Genomic DNA, 25,160 nt, shown 5'->3' with positions numbered 1-25,160 from the left:
AGCCAGAAGCCAAACCATTAGGATTTCCAGAGTTTTACTGTGCATGGTTAAAGGAGCATCAACATGTCCAGTATGATTGATTTAAATTGATATTAGAAAATCATTAATGTTGTAGAGTTTCTTAATTTGAATAAACTGCAATTTTCTAAAGTTCAATTATTTTTCTTTCCTCCGACTCCCCTGCCAGGTAATATCAACAAGTGTCACATGGACTACTACTTCTTCTTACTAGCAGGTGTACAGTGTATCACCCTGATCATCTTTATTGTTGTTTCTGTGACATTTGATCGCAGCAAAGCCAAGTCTGATTCGGTGTTCAGCAACAGAAGACGAAAACATGGAGAGCTCAGGTTTAGTCAGACCAGGAACTGAAAATGAGAACCACTGCGTGTGAAAGAAGACATAACTGGGGGAAAAAATAGTTGTAAATCCTTTCCTTGGGTATGTGATGGATTGGGTAGCTTGCCTATTGCAGAATGAAACTTTGGGGAGTATTTTGCCTGAATGACCTGTAGGAGATAGCGACACACTACAAGTAAGTACTGGCAGATAAAGCAGGCTGTTAAGTTGCGAGTGTTGTTCCTGTTGGCAAGGCAATTTTTTTTTTAAATTCTCCTGCTACTTTAAACTTCCTGTGGTGATTGAAGGAAATCCACAAGGCATGCTGGAGTCCAACAAAGTTCTACTAAACAGTCTACAGTTTTAAATTTATAGACTACCAGTAACTTTTAGCATACATATGTCAGTATTGTTTTTCACTTCAAAGAGCTGGGTGAATTTTTTTAAAAAGTCTGCTGCTTGTGTTATGAAGATGATTTTGTTTTTTAATCTTTGCAAGTAAATACCAGTGATGCCATTTTAAGTCTGCTCACCCCATCCTTAAAGTTCATTTATTGCCATTTAATTATACACATGTATACAGCTAAATGAAACATCGTTCCTCTGGGGCCAAGGTACAAAAAGCAGTGCATGTAGTCACACACAGTACTTATAGTTACAGTTTAGTACATACATTCACAAAATAATATCAGCACAAGTCCCTGAGCGGTGTGGCCTGGAGATTGACAAATTAAAGCAAATAAAAATATAATCGCAACCCTATTTCTTCAAATCATGTTGACAACTGGAAAATGCATCTTGCCGATAACCAGTTGACTGATAAATGAATAACTATTATATATTGAAAAGCAATATGAGAAATGCTAGTTTATTATCATGACTTATCAAATGCCTGTATAACAGATTTACATCTTGTCATTGGGTTGCAGTATAACCTTTCTCATATGCTTGAATGGAATTTTGTGCATTCTGTGCATTTATCCTGTGACTGATAAGTGAGCATTCATGACCGGTATCTTTTAACTATCATTTTAATAATAATTGAACTGAATGAGTCGGAGGATGAAGTTATACAATACCAAATAAATGAAAGGGTAAAGAAGCTTATTTGTAGATGTTACCAAAAGTTATGAAAGGATGCTGTCACTCTCTGAATTTTTTTGAATTTAAAGTAGTTTCTAAATGATAAATGTTAAAGAATTCTTAATGCAAATATTTTTTGATTCTGATTTTTAAATATTGATTTTCTGCACTCCCCAGGAGATCTGAGGTTGCTTTAAGCAAAGTCAATGTAATTGGACATTTTTAATATTTTCAAGCACTATTATTGATCCAACATAGTAAATAGTTATCTAGATGGCCAGCAGAGTGGAAATTCTTTACTGTGAATATGAACTCTTAATGTCTAAGAATTTGATCTTTGGGTTCAAGGAAACAAGTGGTGCCCAGTTTTCTAGCATCTGTTTGAAGGTCAACTTCCTTTAAAAGATGAAAAGTGTGCTTGGAGAATGAATTACAGTTTGATTACATTTAAAATAATTTGCATTTTATAGTTACTACAGGCAGGCATTTCAAGATTGCACAAGAAGGAGATCTTGGGTGTGGGGCAGATCTGAAAATTGAATCATAGAGATTAAGGAAGGTATTTGAAGCAATAGAGCTACAAATGGAACATGGTTTGTGAGTGTGGTCATTCTAAAGCGAGAAAAGGGATAGAATAAATCAGGAAGATATTGTGACATTAGATAATTTTACATTTTGAGGCTTTAGAGTAGGGAGGGTTCCCCGCCACGAACCCCTTGCTGTAATGGTATTGGTCCGTGGCATAAAAATGATTGGGAACCCCTACTTTAGAGTAATGGAGAAAGAGAGGGAGAGAGAATGGAAGCTGCTCAAGGGGAAAGCACACATGGACCTGCGTCAATGGCCAACAGGGGAGGTAAAAATGGTGCATATAGCAAACTGCAAGGCTTTTTGGGAGTCATGCTGTCCTTTCAATGAGACAAAGTACCAGGTGGTAGGACCCGCTCCTGGGGGTTGATGTGGCAAGTGTAAGAGGAAAGTGTAACACAGTGCCCCTCTGAGCCTTCACTGCTGAGTACCTCCCCAGTTCTTGTTGGGCTGAGGAAGACAATCAGCCACAAGGTAACACCAATAGCAGATATAAACCTTCTAAACTACTAAGCACTTTTTATAATTTTTGAACTTCTTTTTTTCAAATTATTGTTATTAATAAAATGTCAGCTTTTTCCACAGTTTTCTCTGTCATCTTTACAACTATATTGCAATGCTCTGAAGTTTCATCCTGCAGGTTAAGTAGGCCATTAGTTACGGAGGAAGGAGAACCATAATGTGGAAGTGGAATCAAATAGACACTGTGAAAAAGAACCTGGACTGAGAGACTATGTTTCAACTATCTTTTTCTTTGAAGAACTGTGCTAGCTAGCTGGATATAGTTGCTCTTCCTCAAGTGTTTATAGATATAATATATATCTCATTCAAGAAAACACAGACATAGTGGAAGCCAGCGTGATGAGGAGATTAACAGTGTGCAATGAAAACTGAGCCCATATTTTTGTTGACTTCAAGGGGCAGGTGAGGAATGGGTGCACTGGGACAAACAAATCCATTTTAGAGATATAGAATGAAGCATCAGAACTGTGCTGATTGTGGCTGTATTGTTGGAGTAAGAGTGTTTCCAATCTTTTTTTTTAAGCCCCTTCATGTTGCCTCAGTGGATATGATGCATTTCATTACCTTACTTTTGAGATGCAGGAAAATTGTCCCTGACTGACTAGACCTCAACCAACATCGCTAAGTAGATTATATGACCCTTAACACATTGTTGTTTGTGGGTGCCTGTTCAGAAATTGACACATTTAATAAATGACCACAGTAAACATATTTTTTAAAGTCCTTTAGACTGAAAATATGATGGATCAAAATAACAATCAGTAAGCTTTTTAGAAGATGGGGTTATAAAAGCACTTTCAAAGGGCAGGGGAAAGAGTGGCTGAAAAGAAAAGTAAAAGCAAAATGGTTCATTTAGATGGTGCAAAAAGAAAATATAGTATGAAAGCTGACTCTTGATTTGTTTCAACTGAATATTTGGCAGATTTTCTCAATTTTGTTAATGTTGGACATGTAATAAATTAGTTCCAACATTGGTGTGAGTTTGATTTCCATTTCCATTGTCACACTCATTTAATGTAAAAACTTTTCACTTTGTACAGTCACTAATTTTATCCTTTACATCCAGCTTCAGGACTCAATTTGGCCACAGAAAAGTTGGGTGCATTAGAGCCAAGCATTCTTTGTATTTTTAAATAAAATATCCACACTTCATTTGAATATCTGCAAAACTTCAAAATCATTCAAAGAAATATTAAATATTAATAATGCACAACATTCTAATCTGTGAATGAGTAGTACTGTAGATTGTGCATTGAAACAAAACTGAAATGAAATGTACAAAGGATTTTTAAGAAGAGGTACCATATGTGGTTTATTTCCAGAGGTTTGTCTTTAAATTGTATATGCATTTTCTTCCATAGAATGGAGATTCACAGTACACGAGCCAGAGCACAGTTACTTGTAATGGCGGTCGTTCTGTAGTGAGCTTCGGTTAGCTACATGAGAAAAGTTGAAATGAAGAACAGAGTGATGTAGCCATGGCAACCATTAGTACCACATGGATGATATTTTCTGCAGGCGATTTACTCCATCATGCATGATGTGACAAATGTTACCCTTCCGCTAATTTGCTCTTTAAGCAATGTCAACCCTTAACTAAACATATTACAGATGCGAGTCCTTTCTGTGTCCTGTTAGTGCTGGATAACAGCCTAGGTTTTGTGGTCATTGATAAAAGAGTGGAGCTCACTGCTTACTGTGCTAGCATCTGTCCTCAAACTCCCTGTGGGCATTGGAGCAACAGCTCACTGTTATTTGTCATCCGATTCAGAGTAAAGCCTTCAAGGGCCTTTGTACACGTGATCCTCAAACCAATCAAATAGAAGAATTCTAAATGAGAGATAGTACAACATGAATTAGGCTGGTTAATCTACTGTAAAAATATGTAGAAGACAAAAGAGTGAGGAAAAAATAGGACTGGGGCATGAAAAAGATTTTTTAATTAAAATATCCAATAATGGGGATTTAATGTGCCAAATGACTGGAGGCTGTTTGTTAGTGTGTAAGACCACGTCATTGAATATTCATTTTTAGCATAACAGTTTATGGAGTACTTGGTGGTTGATCCCTGCATATATTTTAATACTACACTGTATCTGTAGGTTGACTGACAGTGCACTGGATATAGAGCTGCTGGCTCCCAACTCCAGCACCCTGGGTTCATTGCTAACCTATGCTATCTGTGTGGACTTTCCATATTCTCCCTGTAATTATGGGTTTCTCCTGGGTACTCCAGCATTCAAAGTTTCCAGCCAATAATCTAAGCTACCTTTGGCTTTTGAGGGACCAGGCAGTGCTAAATTGTATATCTCGTGTGGCGGCAGCTTAGAGCGTAAAGGCATGTGGGCATGGTCAAGTGGTTTGGTAATTGTTCAGACTAATCATCAAAATGAGGAAGAAATGTGATCTAAGTAACTGACCGTGGAGTGATTGTTGGTGCCAGATGTAGTAGTCTGAGTATCTCGGAAATACTGATCACCTGGGATTTTCACGCACAACAGTCTAGAGTTTACAAAGAATGGTACGATAAACAAAAAAAAAAATCTGGTGAGTGGCAGTTCTGTGGACAAAAATTCCTTGGTAATGAGAGAGGTCAGAGGAGAATAGCCAGAGTGGTTCAAGCTGACAGGAAGGCAACAGTAATTCATAATCAGTGTTACAACAGTAGTGTGTAGAAAAGCATCTCTGAATGTACGACATGTCAAACCTTAAATAGGCTACACCAGAAGACCAAGATCACTGAGTATAGAAATTTTGTGAGCTGCTTGAAAGATGTCAACAGCACCATTTTGGTCCACAATGAAGTCATGACAGCACCTCTACTTTTTGCAAAGTTTCCATAGATTCAGCATGTCACCTAAGTCCCTGTAGATGCACAGTGCAGTGGAGAGAGTCCTATTGTAACTGTTTGCATTGCAGCCTGGTATGGAAACAGCATTGCCCAGGAATGGAAAAAGCTACAAATATTGGTAGATACTGCCCAGTCCATGATAGGAAAAGTCCTTCCCAACAGAGCTCATTTACAAGAAGCATTCATCATTAAGGACCCCCATCATCTAAGCCATGCTCTTTTCTTGCTATTACCATTGGGCAGGAGATACAGACCCTTGGGTCTCATACCACTAGATTTAGAAATAGTTGTTATCCTTCATCCATCAGACTCCTGAACCAGTGTGGATAACTTCACTCACCTTAATGCTGAACTGATTCCACAAGCTATACACTGACTTTCAAGGACTCTGCAACTCAGTATTGCTTATTTATTTTTCTTATTGGCACAATTTGTCTTTTGCACATTTTTTGTATATCTATCTTTGTTATTTATAGTTTCTTTAGAAATTCTATTGCATTTCTTTTGTTTTCCTGTAAGTGCCTGATTCTCAAGGTAGGATATAGAGACGTACATATATGTACACTGATAATAAATTTATTTTGAACTTTGAAATTGACTTCATTGCAAAGGAAGACTTGCCTTTACAATACCTTTAACCTCTGCAGGATATTCCAGAATATTTCATTGTACTGTATTTAGGAATGGAACCTGCTCCAGCAGCCTATTAGCCATAGGTCATTTAAAGAGAGTGCTTCAGAAGCACATAAAAGCCGCTAAGTTAGCAGCAAGAACAAGAAGGTATCATCACGAACTGCCAGCCCAACCCTCTTGTTAGCCAATTCCCACTCCATTGGTAGAAGTGCCTGCAGTTCCCACATTGGTCACCTCAGCACTGCAAAACTGAAGTGATCTTGAGGGGTCTGCTTAACAAAAAGTATGAAGTTAATACAGCAGGTAAAAGGAACAGAAGATTATGTTTTTTTAGAAAAAGGCAGAGGAGGTTCTGTTTCTGCTATACATCCTGTGGGTTTGCTAAAGAAGAATAGCAGCCAATTTAATCACAGCAAGGTCAAAATCAACTGCACCTTGGTGCACCAAAATTTCCTGTTAGAGTGTGATCAGGTTCTGCAGTACGACACAGCCCTAGTGTGTCAATAGTTCTGTTCCAACTCAGAATCATATTACAGAAGCACAGTAATCTTGCTTTCATAATGAACTTTCTGTGGCCTTTCTCCCTCTGCACAATTGGCTGAATATTGGATGTGGTGGCCCCAAAACTTGAAAGGAAACAGCAGGTTTGTTGTCATTTTTTGCACCAAAAGAAATGAGAAATATTTTTTGACATTTTACACAAATGTGTTAGTTCATTCACTTTGGGCTGTCACTGACAAGGCCAGCATTGTCCATCCCCGAGTGTTCTTGGGAAGCTTGTGGTGAGCTGCCATAGTCGTTGTGAAGTGACTTCCATACTGTTGCATGTAGAGTTCCAGATTTGGAGTCAGAATTGATGAAGGATTGGCGATATATTTCCAAATCAGGAAGGGGAAACTGTACCACCATCTCCTGTCCCTAGTATTGGAAGTGTCCAATAGCCTGGGTGAGAAACCCAGTGAACTGTATACTGCTATTGCAGGAGGTAAGAGTTTAAAGAATTGAATGGAGTGCACTTAAGTAGGTTGCCTTCAGAGAATGTTATTTATGCAGATTGTATCTGCTCTTCCCCACCACCCCCAGATATTAATGGTGGGGGACTGGGGCATTTGGTGGTGGTGATACCACTGAAGAGCAAAGGTAGGTAGATTAATTTTCCTTTGTTAGAAAAGGTCATTTTCTGGCACTTCAATGGCACAAGTATTGCTTGCCACTTACCGCAGTAAAGACAATAAAACATTCTATGACGTGATATGTGCATTTAAATTTGAAGGAAAAGGAGCAATCTTAAAGTCTGTTATTGGATTCCATTACACCACTTGAAAACGGTATAAACATGCCTTCTGGTGATTCTGCTTAATCTGTCTTCCTTTCTCTTAATCCTTTTGTGGAATTAATTTTTCTGTTCAGATCATTAGTCCATTAAAGTCCTTAAACTTTGGTACAGAAGAAACTCTTCCTTTATTTCAGTGAGAAAACAGTAAGTATCTGGATTATGCAGTGCAATGTTCTTGGCTCTGCCTACTTGCAGCATTTGGGAGCAGATGTTTCCAGTCTAGATAATTTAAGTTTCATTTGCAATGACTTGGCTGCATCCCAGGCTTCTTGTAATTAAGGCTGTTTATAGAGATTAATCTTGCACATTTTATCAGAAACAGTTGATGGACTGAGAAAACTGCTTTCTGTCAAGCATTCTTGAGTGCTTACCGGCTCAAGTCTCATGGATTTGAGACAATTGCATTAGTCATTCACTCTGTGACTGAGCACCGTGGCTAATAGCAAACTCTTGTACATTCCTTCAAAGTGCATGGGCAGCCACTGCACCAGAAAATAACTTGTCCTTTCATGTATTGATGTTTTGCCATTCTGGGTTGTGAACTAGGTATTTATACAAATTACCTTTGCTTTGACCAGAGCAAATGAAACCTCTGCAATAACATTGACTTCTCTAACTTCCGCTAATGCCCCACCTCCCCCTCGTACCCCATCCGTTATTTATTTTTGTACACACATTTTTCTCCCTCTGTCCCTCTGACTATACCCCTTGCCCATCCTCTGGTTCCCCCCCCCCCATCTTTCTCCCCAGACCTCCTGTCCCATGATTCTCTCATATCCCTTTTGCCAATCACTTGTCCAGCTCTTGGCTCCATCCCTCCCCCCTCCCGTCTTCTCCTATCATTTTGGATCTCCCCCTCCCCCTCCCACTTTCAAATCTCTTACTAACTCTTCCTTCAGTTAGTCCTGACGAAGGGTCTCGGCCTGAAACGTCGACTGTACCTCTTCCTAGAGATGCTGCCTGGCCTGCTGCGTTCACCAGCAACTTTGATGTGTGTGGCTCTGCAATAAGTAACTGATTATGAAATCTCCTACTGAAGAAGGATAAAGGGGCTAGTTTATTTTAGCCTTTATCTTACAAATGCCCACTTAATATTCTCTGGACTTCCAGTAATGAATGAATGTAGATAGAACATAGAACAATACAGCTCCTTTGTCTCACGATGTGTCGACTTTTTAACCTACTCTAAGATCAACCTTATCCTCCCCCCCCCCACATAGTCCTCCACCTTTCCTTACATGTACCTAAGTAAGAGTTTCTTTAAATGTCCCTAATGTATCTGCCTTTACCACCACCCTTGGCACTACAGTCCATACACTTGCCACTCTCTATTTTAAAAACTGCCTGTGACATCCCCCCTATAGCTTCCTCCAATCACCTTAAAATTATACCCTCTCGTATTAGCCATTGCCACCCTAGGAAAATAATCTTTGGCTGGCCACTCTATGATCACATCGTCCTGTACGCCTCTATCAAATCACCTGTCATCCTTCTTTGCTCCTAATAGGAAACCCCTAGCTCAATCAACCTTATGAGACATGCTCTCTAATCCAGGCTGCATCCTGGATCTCTCCTCTCTAAAGCTTCCACATCCCTTGAATTATGAAGCGACCAGAACTGAGCACATTACTCCAAGTGTGGTCTAACCATAGTTTTATAAAGCTGTAGCCTTACCATATACTTTTGAACTCAATCCCCCAACTCATGAAGGCCAGCAAGCCATACGCCTTCTTAACCACTTTAACATGCGCAGTAACTGCAACTGTATAGACATAGATCCGAAGATCTCTCTGTTCCTTCACCCTGCTAAGAATCCTGCAATCAACCTTGTACTCTACCTTCAAGTTCAAACCTCCAAAGTATATCACATCACACTTCTCCATATCAAACTCGATCTGCCATTCCTCAGCACAATTCTGCATCCTATCAATGTCCTGTTGTAACCTATGACAATCCACAACACCACCAACCTTTGTGTTATCTACAAATTTATTAATTCATCCCTCCACTTTCCCATCTATCATGAAAATCACAGGGAGTAAAGATCGTAGAACAGATCCCTGTACAACACAACTAGATGCAGACCTCCAGGCAGAATACTCTCCATCTACCACCTTCTGCCTTCTGTGTGAAGCCAATTCTGAATGCACACAGCCAAGTTTCCCTGGATCGCATGCCTCCTGATTGAATGAGCCAGCCATGGGGAACAGTGTCAGATGCCTTACTAAAATCCATACACACCACATCCACCACTCTACCTTCATCAGTTTATTTTGTTACTTCCTGGAGAAGTCAATCAGGCTCATGAGGCCTGACAAAGCCAAGTAGACTATGTCAGGGTAGTATATGGTGACATATATGTATTCTGATAATAAATTTACTTTGAACTTAAACAGACTGCTTCTCCAAATGCTTGTAAACTCTGTCTCTTGATAATTCTCTCCAGTAGTTTGCTCATCACTGATAAAAGAATCATTGTCTAGAATTCCCAGGATTACCCCGTTATCCTTCTTGAACAAAGGAATAACATTTGCCACACTCCAGTCTTCTGGTACCATTCCTGTTGCCAGTCAGGATACAAAGATCGTTGTCAAAGGTATAACAATCTCTGCCCTCACTTGCCATAGTAACCTCGGTATATCCTGTCTGCCCCACCGACTTAACTATCCAAATGTTTTTCAAATTTTTCAGTGCATTCTCTTTCCTAACCTGGATATGTTACAGCATATTAGCCTGCTCTATACTGACCTCTTATTTGTCAAAGTCCCTCTCACTGGTGAATACTGAAGCAAAGTATTCATTGAGAAAGTTCTCTACTCCTACACCAGTCCTATCCTCATTCTAGTCATCCTCCTGTTCTTCATGTACAGCATGTGTAGAATGTCTTAGGGTTTTCCTTAATCGTACTTGCTATGGCCTTCTGATATCCCCCTCTAGCTCTCCTGGCAGCCTTATAACCTTTGAACCCTGATTCTTGCCTACTAAACCTTAAGTATGCTTTCTTCTTCCTCGAGACCAGATTCTCCACCTTCCTTGTCAACCATGGTTCTTTCACCTGACTATTCTTTCCCTACCTCAATGGGACCAACCCATTCAGATCCCCATGCAAGATCTCTCTAATCAACCTCCACATTTTCATTGTATATTTCCCTGGGAATGTCTGTTCTCAATTTATACTCTCAAGTTCCTGCCCAATATCATCAAAATTCACCCTCCTCCATTTAAATAATTCAGGACTTCATATTTTTCTGCAAACTGTATCTATTACTTTAGGTAATATAAAACTTGGCCAGTGCAGAATTGAGCTAATAAAAATAATAAAAAAATGACTTAGGCTGATAGCTGCAACAATTTAAATGAAAATTTATAAGACTAAATAATGTTCATCTTTCATCAAATAAATTTTTGAAGACAATTTCAAAAATATACATTGTTCTAAAGAATCTGCACATTTATAGTATGATAGCATTGATGTAACATGACCTCTGCTGTCCAATGGAGAAGGAAATCTCCAGTCTTCACTCATGAGTTTGATTGCATTGTGATGAGGACTATCAAAATGGCCAATTGTCATAAAATCATCCAGTTCTCTACCGTCCAATGTTGAAGGAAATCTGCAGCCTTCACTCAAGATGATCCACACATTATTATAAACCCAGGAAATAGTGGTTGAACTACTGTCTGAAATAAGCCAACAGACCACTCAGATGAATTATGGATTTATATTAGATTAGATTTATTCATCACGTGTACATTGAAACATATAGAGAAATACGTTACTTGTATTAACAACTTAAACTGTCTGAGGATGTGCTGGGGACAGCCCACAATTGCTGCCACTCTTTTGATACCAACGTAGCATGCCCACTAACAACAAGACCGACACAGCAACAGCAAAGCAAACCCCTTCCTACCCCCACTCCCCATCGGGAATCATTGGCCGTCGTCCTTGGGGTCTATCGACCTTGGTCTTTGACCATGGGGATTGTCTTCATCCTTGCCACCTGCTGACCTGACCTTTCTCAAGGAGCAATGGGTTCTGACATCCAGTCGTGTCCCATGGACCTCCAACCCCAAGACTCATCTTTGGGGACCATTGACCTCAGTCCTTGACCATGGGGATTGCTGGTCTTCGTCCTCAGCACCTGCTGGTCTGACCTCCCTCAAGGAACGAAGGGACTCAACATCCAGACCTGCCCCATGGACCTCCAACCCGGAGGCTCATTCTCGGGGCCCTCTGACAGTCTTTGACCAAAGGGGTCGCTGGTCTTCATCCTCAGCACCTGCTGATCTGACCTCCATCCTCAGGGATCGTGGACCTTCAACCCCGGATCACCCTGACCTGGATTTTGGCCTCTGGCACGTGCCCCAGCCCTTCATTTACCGCTCCTGACCTCTAACTCTCCCTCATCCGTGTTCTTAAACCCTAACCTGAACCCTTACTTTCTGTGCTGTCCCCCAAACCAGCCATCAAACCTAAAAAGACTGAATCTGAACCACGAACCCAAAGGACATCAGAACTCAACGCCATCTGTCAGTGATGCCAAGTAAGAAAAATTACTCCCTGCAATATCCACCTCAATTAGAAATCTTTTCCATAGCTAGAACAGTTCTGTAATGCATCTGTGTAAACTTGGATTTACTTCCCATGAAATTCCTCTTGCCTAGGGCAGTTTCTACAGTCGGATTTTTGTACCTGGGATCTATGTTTGAATCCAGATGATGATGGTTTGCTCTCAGTTATGATAAGAGCCCAATGATAAATTAATTATTTTAATCCAAACGGCAGTGAGCACGTTCTTTTGGTATAAAACAGTTCGCAGTTTCTCATGTCTTGATCACAAGAACTAAGTGCGATCCAAAACAGAGCCAGTTTTTCATCCTGGTTTGTTAATATCTAAATTTTCAGTGTTTGTGGCTGCACTATATATAGCTCAGAAGAGGCTTTTCGGTTCATCGAGTCTGTGCTAGCTCAGTGTAAGAGCAAACCAGTTTGCCCCACTCCCTTCCCTCTCTCCACAGTCCTGTGTTTTTAGTCAATTCAAGTACTTATCTAGATTCCCTTTGACAGCACAATTCAATCTGCCTCCAGTACTTAATCTAGCAGTGGATTCCAGTTCCTGACCTATTGCTCTCAAAATATATGTTTTCCTCATTTCACTTTTAGTTCCTCTTCCAATCACCATCATTTTGACATGTGCTTCTTAACCCTTCCACCCATATCTCTGTATGTTGTGGCCAAGCCCTTCATAATGTTCTGTCTTGAGAACATGTGATCCAAAGAGACAATCTAAGCTTCACTTGTCTATCATATGACTTGAGTCCATCATTCCTGAAATTATTACGGTAGATTTCTTCTGCACCTTGTCAAAGGCCTTCTCCTCTTTTCTAAAGTGTGAAACCCAGAAGTCAACAAAATATTGTAGATGGTTTAAACAAAGTATGCCCCTTAGTGAAAAAGTATTTCAATTATGAAATTCTTTGAACATTAATTTCAAACAATTAACCTCAACTTTGGAGCATGAAATAGCCATTGACTCACCATGTGAGTAAGTAGGCAGGTGGAATAAGTTTCACCCGTATCACAATGACATTACGCAAAGTGCATAATGGTTTTGTAAACATTTGAAGATGCAAAAACCATATGCTAATTGTGTTTTCATGTATTGCAGCCATTCACGTGGAATTCACCCTTAGAGAATTCACAAATTGTTACCCAAAAATCAGATCCACAGAATTTATGCGAAAAGAAGTAAACAAATTAGCATAATCTGTTTTGTAACTTACATTTCTTAACGCATTCATGAACGATGCAGCTTCACATTATGGAAAATTAACATGTGGCCAGTTTCTGTAAATGTCACCCTCCTAATGCAGGAAAACTTACTGTTGCAGTAGAAATTAGACTTTGAATTCAACAGAGATTTAATTGTTAATATCTCTTAGCAAGTTTATTTGGTCAGTAACAACAGATCAACTATGTTAATCTATGTACTTACAGTAATTTTTCATAGGTTCAGTGTTATAGTTTAATACTCTAAGCTGAGAAAAAACATCCTTATTCTTTTCAAATCAGTTTGAGTGAAACTCTCCCTAGCATTGGTAAATGTTTTTGGCCTGGGTTTTGAATGGAAGTTCACTCGTTTACCAAGATAAAGAAATGTGGCTTGAATGTACTTTTGCTGCCTTGCAAAATCAAGCTGTAGTCAACCCGTTGATAAGAATAAATGAAAAATTTCACCTGAGTGAATTTCTAATTACCTAAAGTTCACAAGCCATATTTACTTGGTGACTGTTATAACTAACATTATTGAGAATTAAAGCTTTTTGATATTCAAGATTCAAGATTCAAAAAACTTTATTGTCATTCTAACCGTACATCAGCTCTGCAGGGCAGAATGAGACAGCATTTCCCAGGAGCAGTGCAATCATAACATAACAAATGCAACACTAAATAATAAGCATAACAATAAATAGTAAAACACAACAATATTTTACATTGCTATGATTTGATGAAAATTTCATCTTTTTTCCAACAGCCTTGATACGCCAGCTACTTCTTGCCCCTTTTGCCACCTTCTTGGAGAACCTGAAATGTATAATTTATCAGTTGCAAATTTACAGCTGTGATGTATTATTTTACAACTAAAATTAGCTGATTAAAGTAGTGATTAAGACACAAGCAAGGCAAACATTACAGTCCATGTGCTAGACAGCTGCCTAGTTCTTCATGCACACTTTCAAATTATGATCTTGGTGGTCACAAAACTGGCTGAATAATTTAAAATTCTCTTTACTGTCTGAAATTATCCATTCCTTTGAGCTGTTTTCTCCATGCATGCTGTAGTATGACTTCTGGGCCCCTGTTAATCACATGAACCTTGGGGAGTATTGGCACTTTATATTGGATGTTTAATTGTTCACTAGTGCCTTGAATTGCACAGAACAAATGAAGCCAAAATGGCCTAATATTTTGACTAATGTACTGTTTATGAGGAAAAAATGCAGAACATCATCACAAAAGGAAATAGCACTTATTAGAACATATGCCTCTATCAATAATATCAATCCTTGTTCAACTTTAATTTCAGCTACTAGATGTACTGAAGTTCTGGTTAAAACCTTCCATTTCTGCCCTCCCATCACCGTAAAACAGCTATAACCAAGTCATGATGGAAATATGGCATAGAATAAGGCCACTCTGTCCTTGACATTCGAACTGGCCCCTTGAAGAGTAGTCTATTCAATTTCGCTTGCACATAACTTCCCTATAGACCTGTAAGTTGCTTTCCTTCCTGTACTATCCAATACCCCATGAAAGCGCTGATGGAGTCTCTTTCTAGCATGGATCATTACTTTGAATCTACTAGAATGTAAAATAGAAGTCATGTCAGATCTTGTTCCTGAAAATAAAAAAATACTTGCAAATGAAATGAACATTAAAAAAGTGCTAAAAATTATTTTGTAGCATCAATGAAGGAAAAAAAAAGCTAACATTCAAAGTTGAAGGTGGAAAGGAGAGAGAGAAAAAGTTAAGTAATCAAGTAGATGTGGGGGAGGGATGGCTAGGACAAAGAGTACTCTGTGATAGAGTGAGACCAAGGTTGGTTGGTTGAGGGCAGTTAGCGAGAAAGTCAAAGAAGCTCAGAATGCAAGATGATCTCAACCTTTCCTCTTTAATTCCACATCACTCCCCCTCCCAACCCTAGTCTGTCCCAAATGTCTCCGGCACCTGCACTGACATAATGAGGCCCAAGGCAGATGTACCTCACCCCATAATTTTTATCTGAATGCATCACAAATTCCAGGTTTAATATGAAATTCTCCTACTTCAGTTAGCTTGCATCGTCTATATCAGAATTGCCCATTTTCACCATTAGTTATCCACATGTGATATTGCCTCACTTTTCCCCTTTCTATCTGTATACTCTTTCTTGCTATTTACAACGTATCATAATTTTTGTCACCCTCTAACTGTCCTCATTAACAACACATCTCCCAATAACCATGTCCTTCATCTATCACACATCTTCCCTTTATGTTATCCATACCCTCAACCTCTCTGCACTCTTCAACTTCAAACTCTTCGCTCTTTTCCAGTTCTAACGAAGAGTCCTTAACCTGACACATCAGTTCTCTCTATGTTTCCACAGGAACTTCCTGACCTACTGAATGATTCCAATTTTTTTCTATTTTTGTTTGTAACTTTGTAGATCTCTTCTTAACTTTGCTAAACTCTTCAGTTTTGTCTTAGATTTCCTTGTCCCCCTTTTCTCTCTGCAACCTCATCCTTTGACAGTTTCTTTCCTTTCCTGGACTAGGATTCCAACAGACCTGAAGACGTTCAGCATCATTGAGGAAAAAGCAGCCTTGTTTTTCAGTAACTCAACCAGTGCCATAAATATTCACTCCTTTCACCACTGCCTATGCAGCTCACCATTCATAAAATGTTTCGTAGTGACTTCTTTCACCGATGACTTTCGTCACCTACGACAAGGACACCAAGCACAATGTGATACCACCTCCTCTGATTTGTGCGATGTCCTGACACAAAATCATATCGGCACTGCTTTATTGTTGCTAGATCAAAAGCATGGAAATCTTTACCTGAAACACTGGCATACCCTCACTATATGGATTGCAGTGATTAACGAAGGCAGAGTGTCAAGAAAAAGGAATAAAGGCCACTGACATTTACATCTACTTGTTAGGAAAAAGGAAGTGGGTCTGTTTTATCACTGGTACTTTCCAAACTTTAAAACAGCAAACCATATTGGTGAGGGAGTTTCCAAAGATGTGTTTATTTATAACCAAACAGAAACAGCACACTAATTGTGAAGCAACAACTTGACTGAGACATCTATAGGAACAGCTTGGATAGATGGATAACCTGACTTATTGGTTACCCTCTTGATGTGTTAGGACTAACCGGAGGGGTAAGCAAGCAAGTTCACAGGATTATTCCACCTTCCGTCCTCTACAGGTTCTTCTGCTTCCTTTCTATAATTTTCTTTGGCTGGTGTACCTTGTTTATTTTGTCATAATAAAGTCTCTTGCATTTTCTACAAACCAGCATAGCCAGCAGGATATCAAAAATATTCCCTGGATGAGCTAACTCTGTGTGCATATGCCTTCTTAGCACTTGTTAACTTTGCATTTTAACTCTTCTTGTAAAACCTCCTGTGAGTCCCTAAAACCCTTCCTGTAAGCTGAACTTGTCGAGAAAGTCCGAATAAACCTTTCCTGATCCCTTACCTTTCCTGATTCATTAGGTTAGCCCTTTCCTGTTCCTCTCACTTGTCCAATTTCTGCCATTGTTTTCCCCTGGATTTATTGACTCTTTCTCTGCCATGCATTTCTAATTAAGTTAGAGTGGAGACACTAAATTGGCAGCAGGGGATCTTTGATCTTGTTTCACATCTGAAGCAGGAGAGTCATTTAATGATTTTCATTTTAATGTCAATGGCTTAAAAGCCTGAAGTTCATGCTTAACTATTTTAGAAGAAATTTGACAATATTTTTCTCATCTACCTTGCAACTTTGACCTAAAATTTGTATGAATACAATTCTTACAACTGAATACCTTTTAGTACACCACTTCCTGAGCAATCTGTTGCTATATTTACTCATAAGATATTGATCACTTTATACCTTTAATATAAAAATAATTCTTAATTACTTACCTATTGTACCTAGCATTTTTATAATTTACTAATTAACACAGTGGTAACTTTAGATTATTTTAGTGAGATAAATAATCTTTAATAATCTGAACTTTATATTCAGCATTGAACGTCAGTAAGATAACTAGAATATTTATTCTAATACCATAAATAAATAAACAAGAATAAAGTTGGAGGAAATACATTATGTGATACTTGGGGAATATATATTATTACATTTAGCTGCAGAATAATCCAAAGCATTGAGTTCTAAATACTCAGCTGAATAGCTCAAGAGTTTCTGGGGGGGGTCTAATATTTATGCTGTGTATGTGATTAAATATTGAACATTCTTTGCCCTAAGCTATGCAAAGCACAATGTAGTCAGCAAGATTTGCAGGCCAACAATGGCAGATTGTAACTGTCTTGAGTAAACCCACTGGGAATCTGACATGACCGTTATACAATAGAGAAATTCAATATTTTAACGCCCAATATTGCAGACTTTGCTTTACAATAAGCTGAATAAAATCAGTAAATCATTTTGTAACTTTGTGAACGTAGCCAGTGCTTGCCAATGATTTATTTTTACTCCAGCAGGCATTTTTTTTTCATTACTGAATACTCTGCAGCATTTCAGTTCCATCTTTAGTTCTTAGTGTTTGAACTTGAATGACTTCTGTTTATCTTCAGCACTAACAAAATAAAGAAACTCGGCCATAATCTGTCAAAATATATGTTAGGCCTGTCCATGCAAATAGAGACTAATTGAAATTAATATGGTCAAGGTTTCAAACTATACTAAATAACAATATTTTAAGAGATTATTCTTTCAAGGTTTCTTGCTTATCCTTTGCAATTCAATAAAAAATTAAAAAGCTATTATGCAGGTAAATGAACTGCTAAATCAAAAAAAGCTGCAAATCTTCTTTAAAAGTTTTTGAAAATTAGGAAATATAAGAAGATAATATTAGTCAATACTCAGTTGCACAAACATTTTCTCTGGAAGGGTATTACATTCACATTGATAACTAGTGTCTGATCTGTTCTTGGATTGTTACTTAAGCTATTTGCAAGACTGATACATGAAAGATTTGAAATTAGATTGGAGCATGAACATCCGTAACTAGTTAGGCCTCTGACCACAGGAGCAAACCGACCAATGGCCTTAAATGGACCAGAAGGATGATTAACTAAATGTTACAACAGGTTCTGGGTCCTGGCTTAATTATTGAATAGCAGTGTGGAAAATTACCAGGTTCTGCACGGTTGGTTGGTCGGGAAAATTAGGCACGTGGGATCCAAGGTGAGCTGTTTAAATGGCTCCAACACTGGCTTGGTGATAGGAGGTAAAGGGTAGGTTGGAGGGGTATTTTTCTGATTAAGTGTCTATGATTTGTGGTATTCTGCATGGATAATGTCAGGGCTTATGTTGTATGTGATACTGTATATATTAATGAGTTGAATGTGAAATAGAAGGTATGATTAATAAATTTGCAGATGACGTGAAAAAGGATGTTGGAATGGATAGCGAGGAAAGATGTCTAAGGACACTGTAGGATATAGGTCCAATTGAAAGCTGGACACAATGGTGACAAATGGTATTTAAATGTGAATTGATGCATTTTGAGAAATCCAATAAAGATAACATATATGCAGCAAATGCGGGGGTCTAAGGAATGCCATTGAGTAGAGAGACAGGGAAGTCCAAGTCCATTGTTCTATGAGGGTAACAACACAGGTAGGTAGCTGGGGTAGAAAGCATGTTTGCCTTCATATCGGGACATTACATTGTAATTTTGCGGTACATTGGTTCGGCTTCACTGGAAGAATTGTATGTCGTCTTGGTCACCATAGCTACAGGAAGGATGTGATTGTCGTGGAAAGAGTGCAGAGGAAACGCATCAATTCGGCAGCCATGTTAACTCCTCTTCCCATTCCCACACCAGCCATACTTCACGTTCCTCTCCTATCAGAATTCATCTTTGTCTCCTCCACCTGCCTATCATTCCTCCTGCCCTGAATTCACCTGTTGCCCTTGTTCCATCCCATCCCTTTACCTTTCATATTGACTACCTCCCCTCTACTTTTCAGTGCAGATGGAGGTTATTGGCTTGAAATATCAGCTGCCCATTTCCCTCCACAAAATCAGGGCTTCAACCCAAAATGTTAACAATTTCTTTCTTTCCCACCAATGCTGCTTCACCCAGTGAGTTCTTCCAGCAGAATTTTTTTTTGTGGCTTCCTCAATAGTGCTGTCTGGCCTGCTGATCTCCTCCAACATCCAGAATTCTAGCATCTACAGATTCTTGTGTCTTTTATCAGGATGCTGTCTGGACTGGAGAGCTTAAGTTAAGAACATAAGAACTTTATAAATAGGAGCAGGAGTTGGCCATCTGGCTCGTCAAGCCTGCTCCGCCATTCAATAAGATCATGGCTGATCTGACCATGGACTCATCTCCACCTACCTGCCTTTTATCCATAACCCTTAATTCCCCTACTATGCAAACATCTATCCAACCTTGTCTTAAATATACTTACTGAGGTAGCCTCCACTGCTTTACTGAGCAGGGAATTCCACCGATTCACCACCCTCTGGGAAAAGCAGTTCCTCCTCATCTCCGTCCTAAATCTACTCCCCCGAATCTCGAGGCTATGCCCCCAGTTCTAGTCTCACCTGCCAGTGGAAACAACTTTCCTGCCTCTATCTCATCTATCCCTTTCATAATTTTATATGTTTCTGTAAGATCTCCTCTCATTCTTCTGAATTCCAGCGAGTACAGTCCCAGGTGACTCATTCTCTCCTCATACTCTAACCGTCATCTCTGGAATCAACCTGGTGAACCTCCTCTGCACCGCCTCCAAAGCTGGTATATTCTTCCTCGGGGAAGGAGACCAGATCTGCATGCAGTACTCCAGGTACAGCCTCACCAGTACCCTGTATAGTTGCAGCATAACCTCCCTGCTCTTAAATTCAATCCCTCTAGCAATGAAAGGCAATGTCCTATAGACTGGACTTGTTTTCTCTGGGATGAAAGAGGCTGAGTGGGGAACATAGAAGTATATAAGATAATATGAGGTGTATATAGTCAAAATTATTTTTCCCATGGCAGGGGTATCAAAAAGAGGAGGGCAATAGTTTAAAATGAGGGGAAGGAGTTTTAAACAGGAAGCCTTTAATGGATATCTGGAACCTGCTGCCAGAGGAGGTGGAGAAATCAGGTAAGATGTGTAGAATTAGATACAATGTTTAAAAGACATTTAGATAGACATTTAAATAGACAAAGCATGGAAGGATACTATCCTAATGTGTCCTAATTAGAGAGGGTTCAGAGAAGGTTCATGAGAATGATTCTGGGAATGAAAGGCTTATCTGATGAGGAGTGATTGGGGCTCTGGGGCTTAACTCGCTGCAGTTTAGAAGAATGGGGGGGCGGGAATCTCATTGAAACCTATTGGATGTTAAAAGGCCTCAACAGAGTGGATGTGGGGAGGATGTTTCCTATGGTAGAGGAGTCTAGGACCAGAGGGCACAATGTCAATGGAGAGATGTCCATTTAGGATGGAAATGTGGAAGAATTCCTTTTGCCAGAGGGTAGTGGATCTGCGGAATTCATTGCTACAGGTGGCTGTGGAGACCAGGTCATTGGTTGGTAGGTTCTTGATTAGTCAGGGTGAGAAAGATTACGGGGAGAAGGCAGGAGATTGGGGTTGAGAGGGAAATGGATCAGTTGTGACGAAATGGTGGAGCAGACTCGATGGGCCAATGGCCAAATTCTGCTCTTATGTCTTATGGTGTTATGACCAAATGTGATTCATGTAGATGGGCAGAAAGGTTGCATGGACATAATGGTTCCATGAATTAATACAGAGATCAAATGACATTCATAAATTGTATCAACATCTGAAAGTAATTACTGATGGCAAAGGGCCTTTGAACTCACATTTATGAAATGTTTCTGGGAAACAAATTAAGTTCCAAGATATCCAATTGTTTCTCAAACAATTGCAGAATTTGTTTGTCTCCATTCCTCCAGCAGCAAGGATATACACACAAAAACTGCATCTAGGAAAGCTTGCAGATCAGGTGGATAGACTGGAGAAGCTGGAATTGTACTTAGATCAGTGAAGGTTCAGATGTTATTTACTAGAAGCACTAAACGTTAAAGGATCTCTGCCAAGTGTACCAAGAGAAGCGGTTTTCTGTTCGTGGAAGGTTCAATAACGAAAGGTAACAAATGGCAAAAGAAATGAAGGAGCTGATGAAAACTTTTTCAAAAAGTGAGTAGTTATGATCTGGAATCTGCTGCCTGATGGAATGAGACTCAGGCATGCCTTTCTAAAGGGAACTGAGAGCAAAATAATGGACGTTAGTAGGGAAGGGCTGAAGAATGCCACTAATTGGATTAAATTTGCAAAGGGAAAATTAAGGGCATAAGGGTAGAATGGCCTCTTTGATGCTGCAACAAATCAGTTTCTGGAGTGTAGAAGTTAAATTCACCAGTCATCTTTATTGGTGGGAAGAAAAGTCTTATTTTAATATTAGAGTAATCTGTGATTTTGAAGCTGCGGGCCGATTTATCTCAACTTCATTTCCACATTAGTGATATCAAGATAAAAGATCAGCCACAATCTTCTTGAATGACTGAGCGGGCACGAAGAACTAAATGATCCATCTCTGCTCCAGTTTGTTATATTGACTGAGCTGTGGGTGAAGTTTACAACAGTGATATGCATTTCAAAATTAATTAATTGTTTGTGATGTACTTCGAAAATAATCTATGGACAATGCAAAAATACCAAATAATAAGTTTTTCCATTCATTGATGTCATAAATTTGATATTCAGTATTAAGTATTAGAGGAACCAACAAATACTTTCTATCTTTTTGTTGGGGAGAATTTAAATTTTGATCTAAGCTGGATCCCATCCTTGACCTCTCTAATCCTATCTCCCACAACACCCCACACATTGCTTCTGACCAAGTTCTCAAACATTCTGAGCCTCCACAATCATCTGTTCTCCTCCCCGACCATCTCTAACTCTCAGTCATCTTCTTCCCGTTCTCAATTGACCTGACTCGGCACAAACGTTGCCCCTACCCCTGACCACCAGAGCCTTTCAGCCAACCGTATTCCCACCCTCTCATCTCCCAGGTGTTTCTCGAAGCTGATTCATCACTGCCGAGTCAAAGGTAGTGACAAATCAGAATACAGGAGGGAGATTGAAAATCTGGCCGAGTGGTGCCACAACAACACCATCTTACTCAATATCAGCAAGACCAAGGGGTTATTTTTTGACTTCAGGAGGAATCGGGGCTCACAGGTGGAGAGGGTCAGCAACTTCAAATTCCTCAGTGCTATCAACTCAGGGGACCTGTACTGGGCCAGCATGCAAGTACAATTAAGAAGAAAGCATGACTGCACCCCTGCTTCCTTAAGAGTTTGCAAAGATTTGGCATGACATCTGAAATGTTGATAACTTTCTATAGATGTGTGGTGGGAAATATATTGACTGGTTGCTTCACGGCCTGGTATGGAAACACCATCGAGGGGAAAGCCTTCCCCACCATTGAGCACATCTACACGGAGCGTTGTTGTAGGAAAACAGCATCCATCATCAGGGACCCCCACACCACCCCAGTTGTCCTCTCTTCTCGCTGCTGCCATCAGGAAGAAGCTACAGGAGCCTCAGGACTCACTCTACCAGATTCAGGAACAGTTATTACCCCTCAACCATCAGGCTCTTGAACTAAAAGGGATAACTTTTGGCAAGATGGCGCCAGCATACACCGGCGACTCCCTCTGCGGGCTGGATTGTACTGGTTTTCCTCTTAATAAACTCTTTCTGAACTACCTTCACTGTAATCTGCAGCATGTAAACTTCCTCTTAACAATGGACTATGAAATTACATCACATCAAATCTATAGATCTTACGTTCGACAGTTAAATGCGGAGCAGTTAAGTGTGGTGCCTTCAAGGGTGAACAGCATAGCCGAAAACGCGGCGGGAGAGGTGGAATTCAAACCAGACTGAAGTGTAGAGGGATGTTGTCACCTCTGTCTAGCATCTTGTTATCAAATGTGCGGTCGGTGGAAAATAAGATTGACGAACAGAACATGGATGTTGTATCGGAAGCAGACGCAGCAGATCTCAAACGCTTGTTGCATTGAGACTTGGTTAAACATGAACACAACAGATGCAGTGTTATGACCGGAAAGTTTAACGATTTTCGAAATGGATCGACGTGTGCTTTTCGGTCAATTCCCGTTGGTGCACAGATGTTGGGGTTATGTCAGCTTCTTGTTCCCTTGACTTAGAACAACTAGCGATTAAATGTAGACCATTCTACTTACCTCAGGAGTTCTCACTCGTGTTCCTGACCACAGTCTACATTCCAGCAGCAGCCGATTGCAAGCAAGCACTCACAAAACTGCACGATGTTGTCTGTAAACAAGAAATGGCCCACCCTGATGCACTTCAAATTATAGTTGGCAACTTTAACAAGGCCTGTTTGAAGAAAACCCTGCCCAATTATCCCCAGCACATAACCTGTTGCACCAGAGAGTCCCAACATAGTAGACCACTGCTACACTACGATAAGGAATGCCTGTCATTCTTTCCTGAGCTCGCATTTTGACAAGTCGGACCATTTGGCTGTACTCCTACTACCTGATACAAACAGAGCCTAAGGAACAAGGCCCCAGTAATCAAGACAACTAAGAGGTGGTTGCAGGAGGCAGAGGAACGGCTACAGGATTGACTTGAATCCATGAGTGGGGCCGTGTTTAAGAACACGCCTGAGAACCTGAACGACTACACCAGGGTTGTTACAGACTTTATTAAAACAGCTGTGGATGAGTGTGTCCCCACAATACCGTTCAGGGTTTTCCCCAGTCAGAAGTCCTGGATGAACCATGGAATCTGGAACCTGTTGAGAGCCTGATCAGAGGCACTTAAGTCTGGAGATCAGGAATGCTACAAGAGATGCAGCTACGATCTCCAGAAAGCCATCTCTCAGGTGAAATGGAGATTCCTGACTAGACTGGACTCAACGAGGGATGCTCGGCAGCTGTGGCAGGGTTTGATTAGATCAGATCAGATCAGATTAGATTAGATTCAACTTTATTGTCATTGTGCCAAGTACAGATGTTGTTGTTGTTCGTCCATCATTGACGTCGATGAGGACCTCGACACCATTATGATGGTGCCGAGACTAGCGCGTGATTTGGATTTAAGTGAGGGAGAGTTGCGCAGCGTCAGCCTCACTCTCTCTTCCCAATTCCTATCTGGATCCAGTGGCAAGACAGAGGCTAGATGGCTGGAGATGGGACTAGGCGCAGTGGATGACCAGGACGTCTTCTGTGTCTTGTCCTGCTCTACACGTTCCACAATGCTTGCAGTACAGATACAAAGCCAATGAGATGCATTTAGCATCTGACCAGAAATGCAAGGAATAGTGTTATTTACAAAATAACTGCGAATAAAAAAAGTGCTACAGCACACAAATATAAAAGTACTGAGACAGTACAATACGGATGCAATACTGCTTAGCGCTGTGATGAGAGGTTCAGCAGGGTCACAGCCTCAGGGAAGAAGCTCTTCCTGGCCTGCTGGTGCGGGAGCGGAGGCTCCTGTAGCACCTACCGGATGGGAGGAGAGTAAAAAGTCCATGTTACAGTGAGATGCATCCCTGATAATGCTATTCGCCCTGCTCAGGCAGCGTTTATGGTAGATGTTCTCAATGGTGGGCAATTGGGTGCCGATAATTGGCTGGGCAGTTTTCACCACACGCTGGAGTGCTTTGCGGTCCGATATGGGACAATTGCCATATGACACTGAGATGCAGTTGCTGAGTATGCTCTCAGTGATACAGCGGGAATGCCAAAACTTCCTACAAAGTTAGCCCTTGCGACATATGGGACAACAGAGCTTCACTTCCAGATGAGCTCAATGCCTTCTATCCTCGCTTTGACCACCAGAACAGGGAGGAACCATTGTGTACCCCCAAGTACCCCAATGACCCTTTGGTCTCAGTTTCTGAAGATGACATGCGGCGTGCCTTCAAGAGAGTGAATCCAAGGAAAGCATTGAGTCCAGGTGGAGTACCTGGCCAGGTACTGAAGATCTGTACCAACCAACTGGC

At 40.3% G+C, this 25,160-nt stretch overlaps 1 protein-coding gene across 1 annotated transcript in view; it reads left to right on the top strand.

Annotated features, from left to right (window-relative positions):
* slc15a4 (solute carrier family 15 member 4) overlaps positions 1-2,588 on the top strand; it is a 73,390-nt gene extending 70,802 nt beyond the window's left edge. Inside the window, exon 8 of the mRNA XM_072247617.1 lies at positions 188-2,588. Within this exon, the coding sequence (XP_072103718.1) occupies positions 188-372 (185 nt within the window). The 3' untranslated portion in view covers positions 373-2,588. The remainder of the gene's footprint in view (positions 1-187) is intronic.
* Positions 2,589-25,160: the final 22,572 nt, after the last annotated feature.

Source organism: Mobula birostris, chromosome 31 (genome assembly GCF_030028105.1).
Source record: "Mobula birostris isolate sMobBir1 chromosome 31, sMobBir1.hap1, whole genome shotgun sequence".
Classification (NCBI taxonomy): domain Eukaryota; kingdom Metazoa; phylum Chordata; class Chondrichthyes; order Myliobatiformes; family Myliobatidae; genus Mobula; species Mobula birostris.
This window is presented reverse-complemented; position numbering and strand designations above follow the sequence as displayed.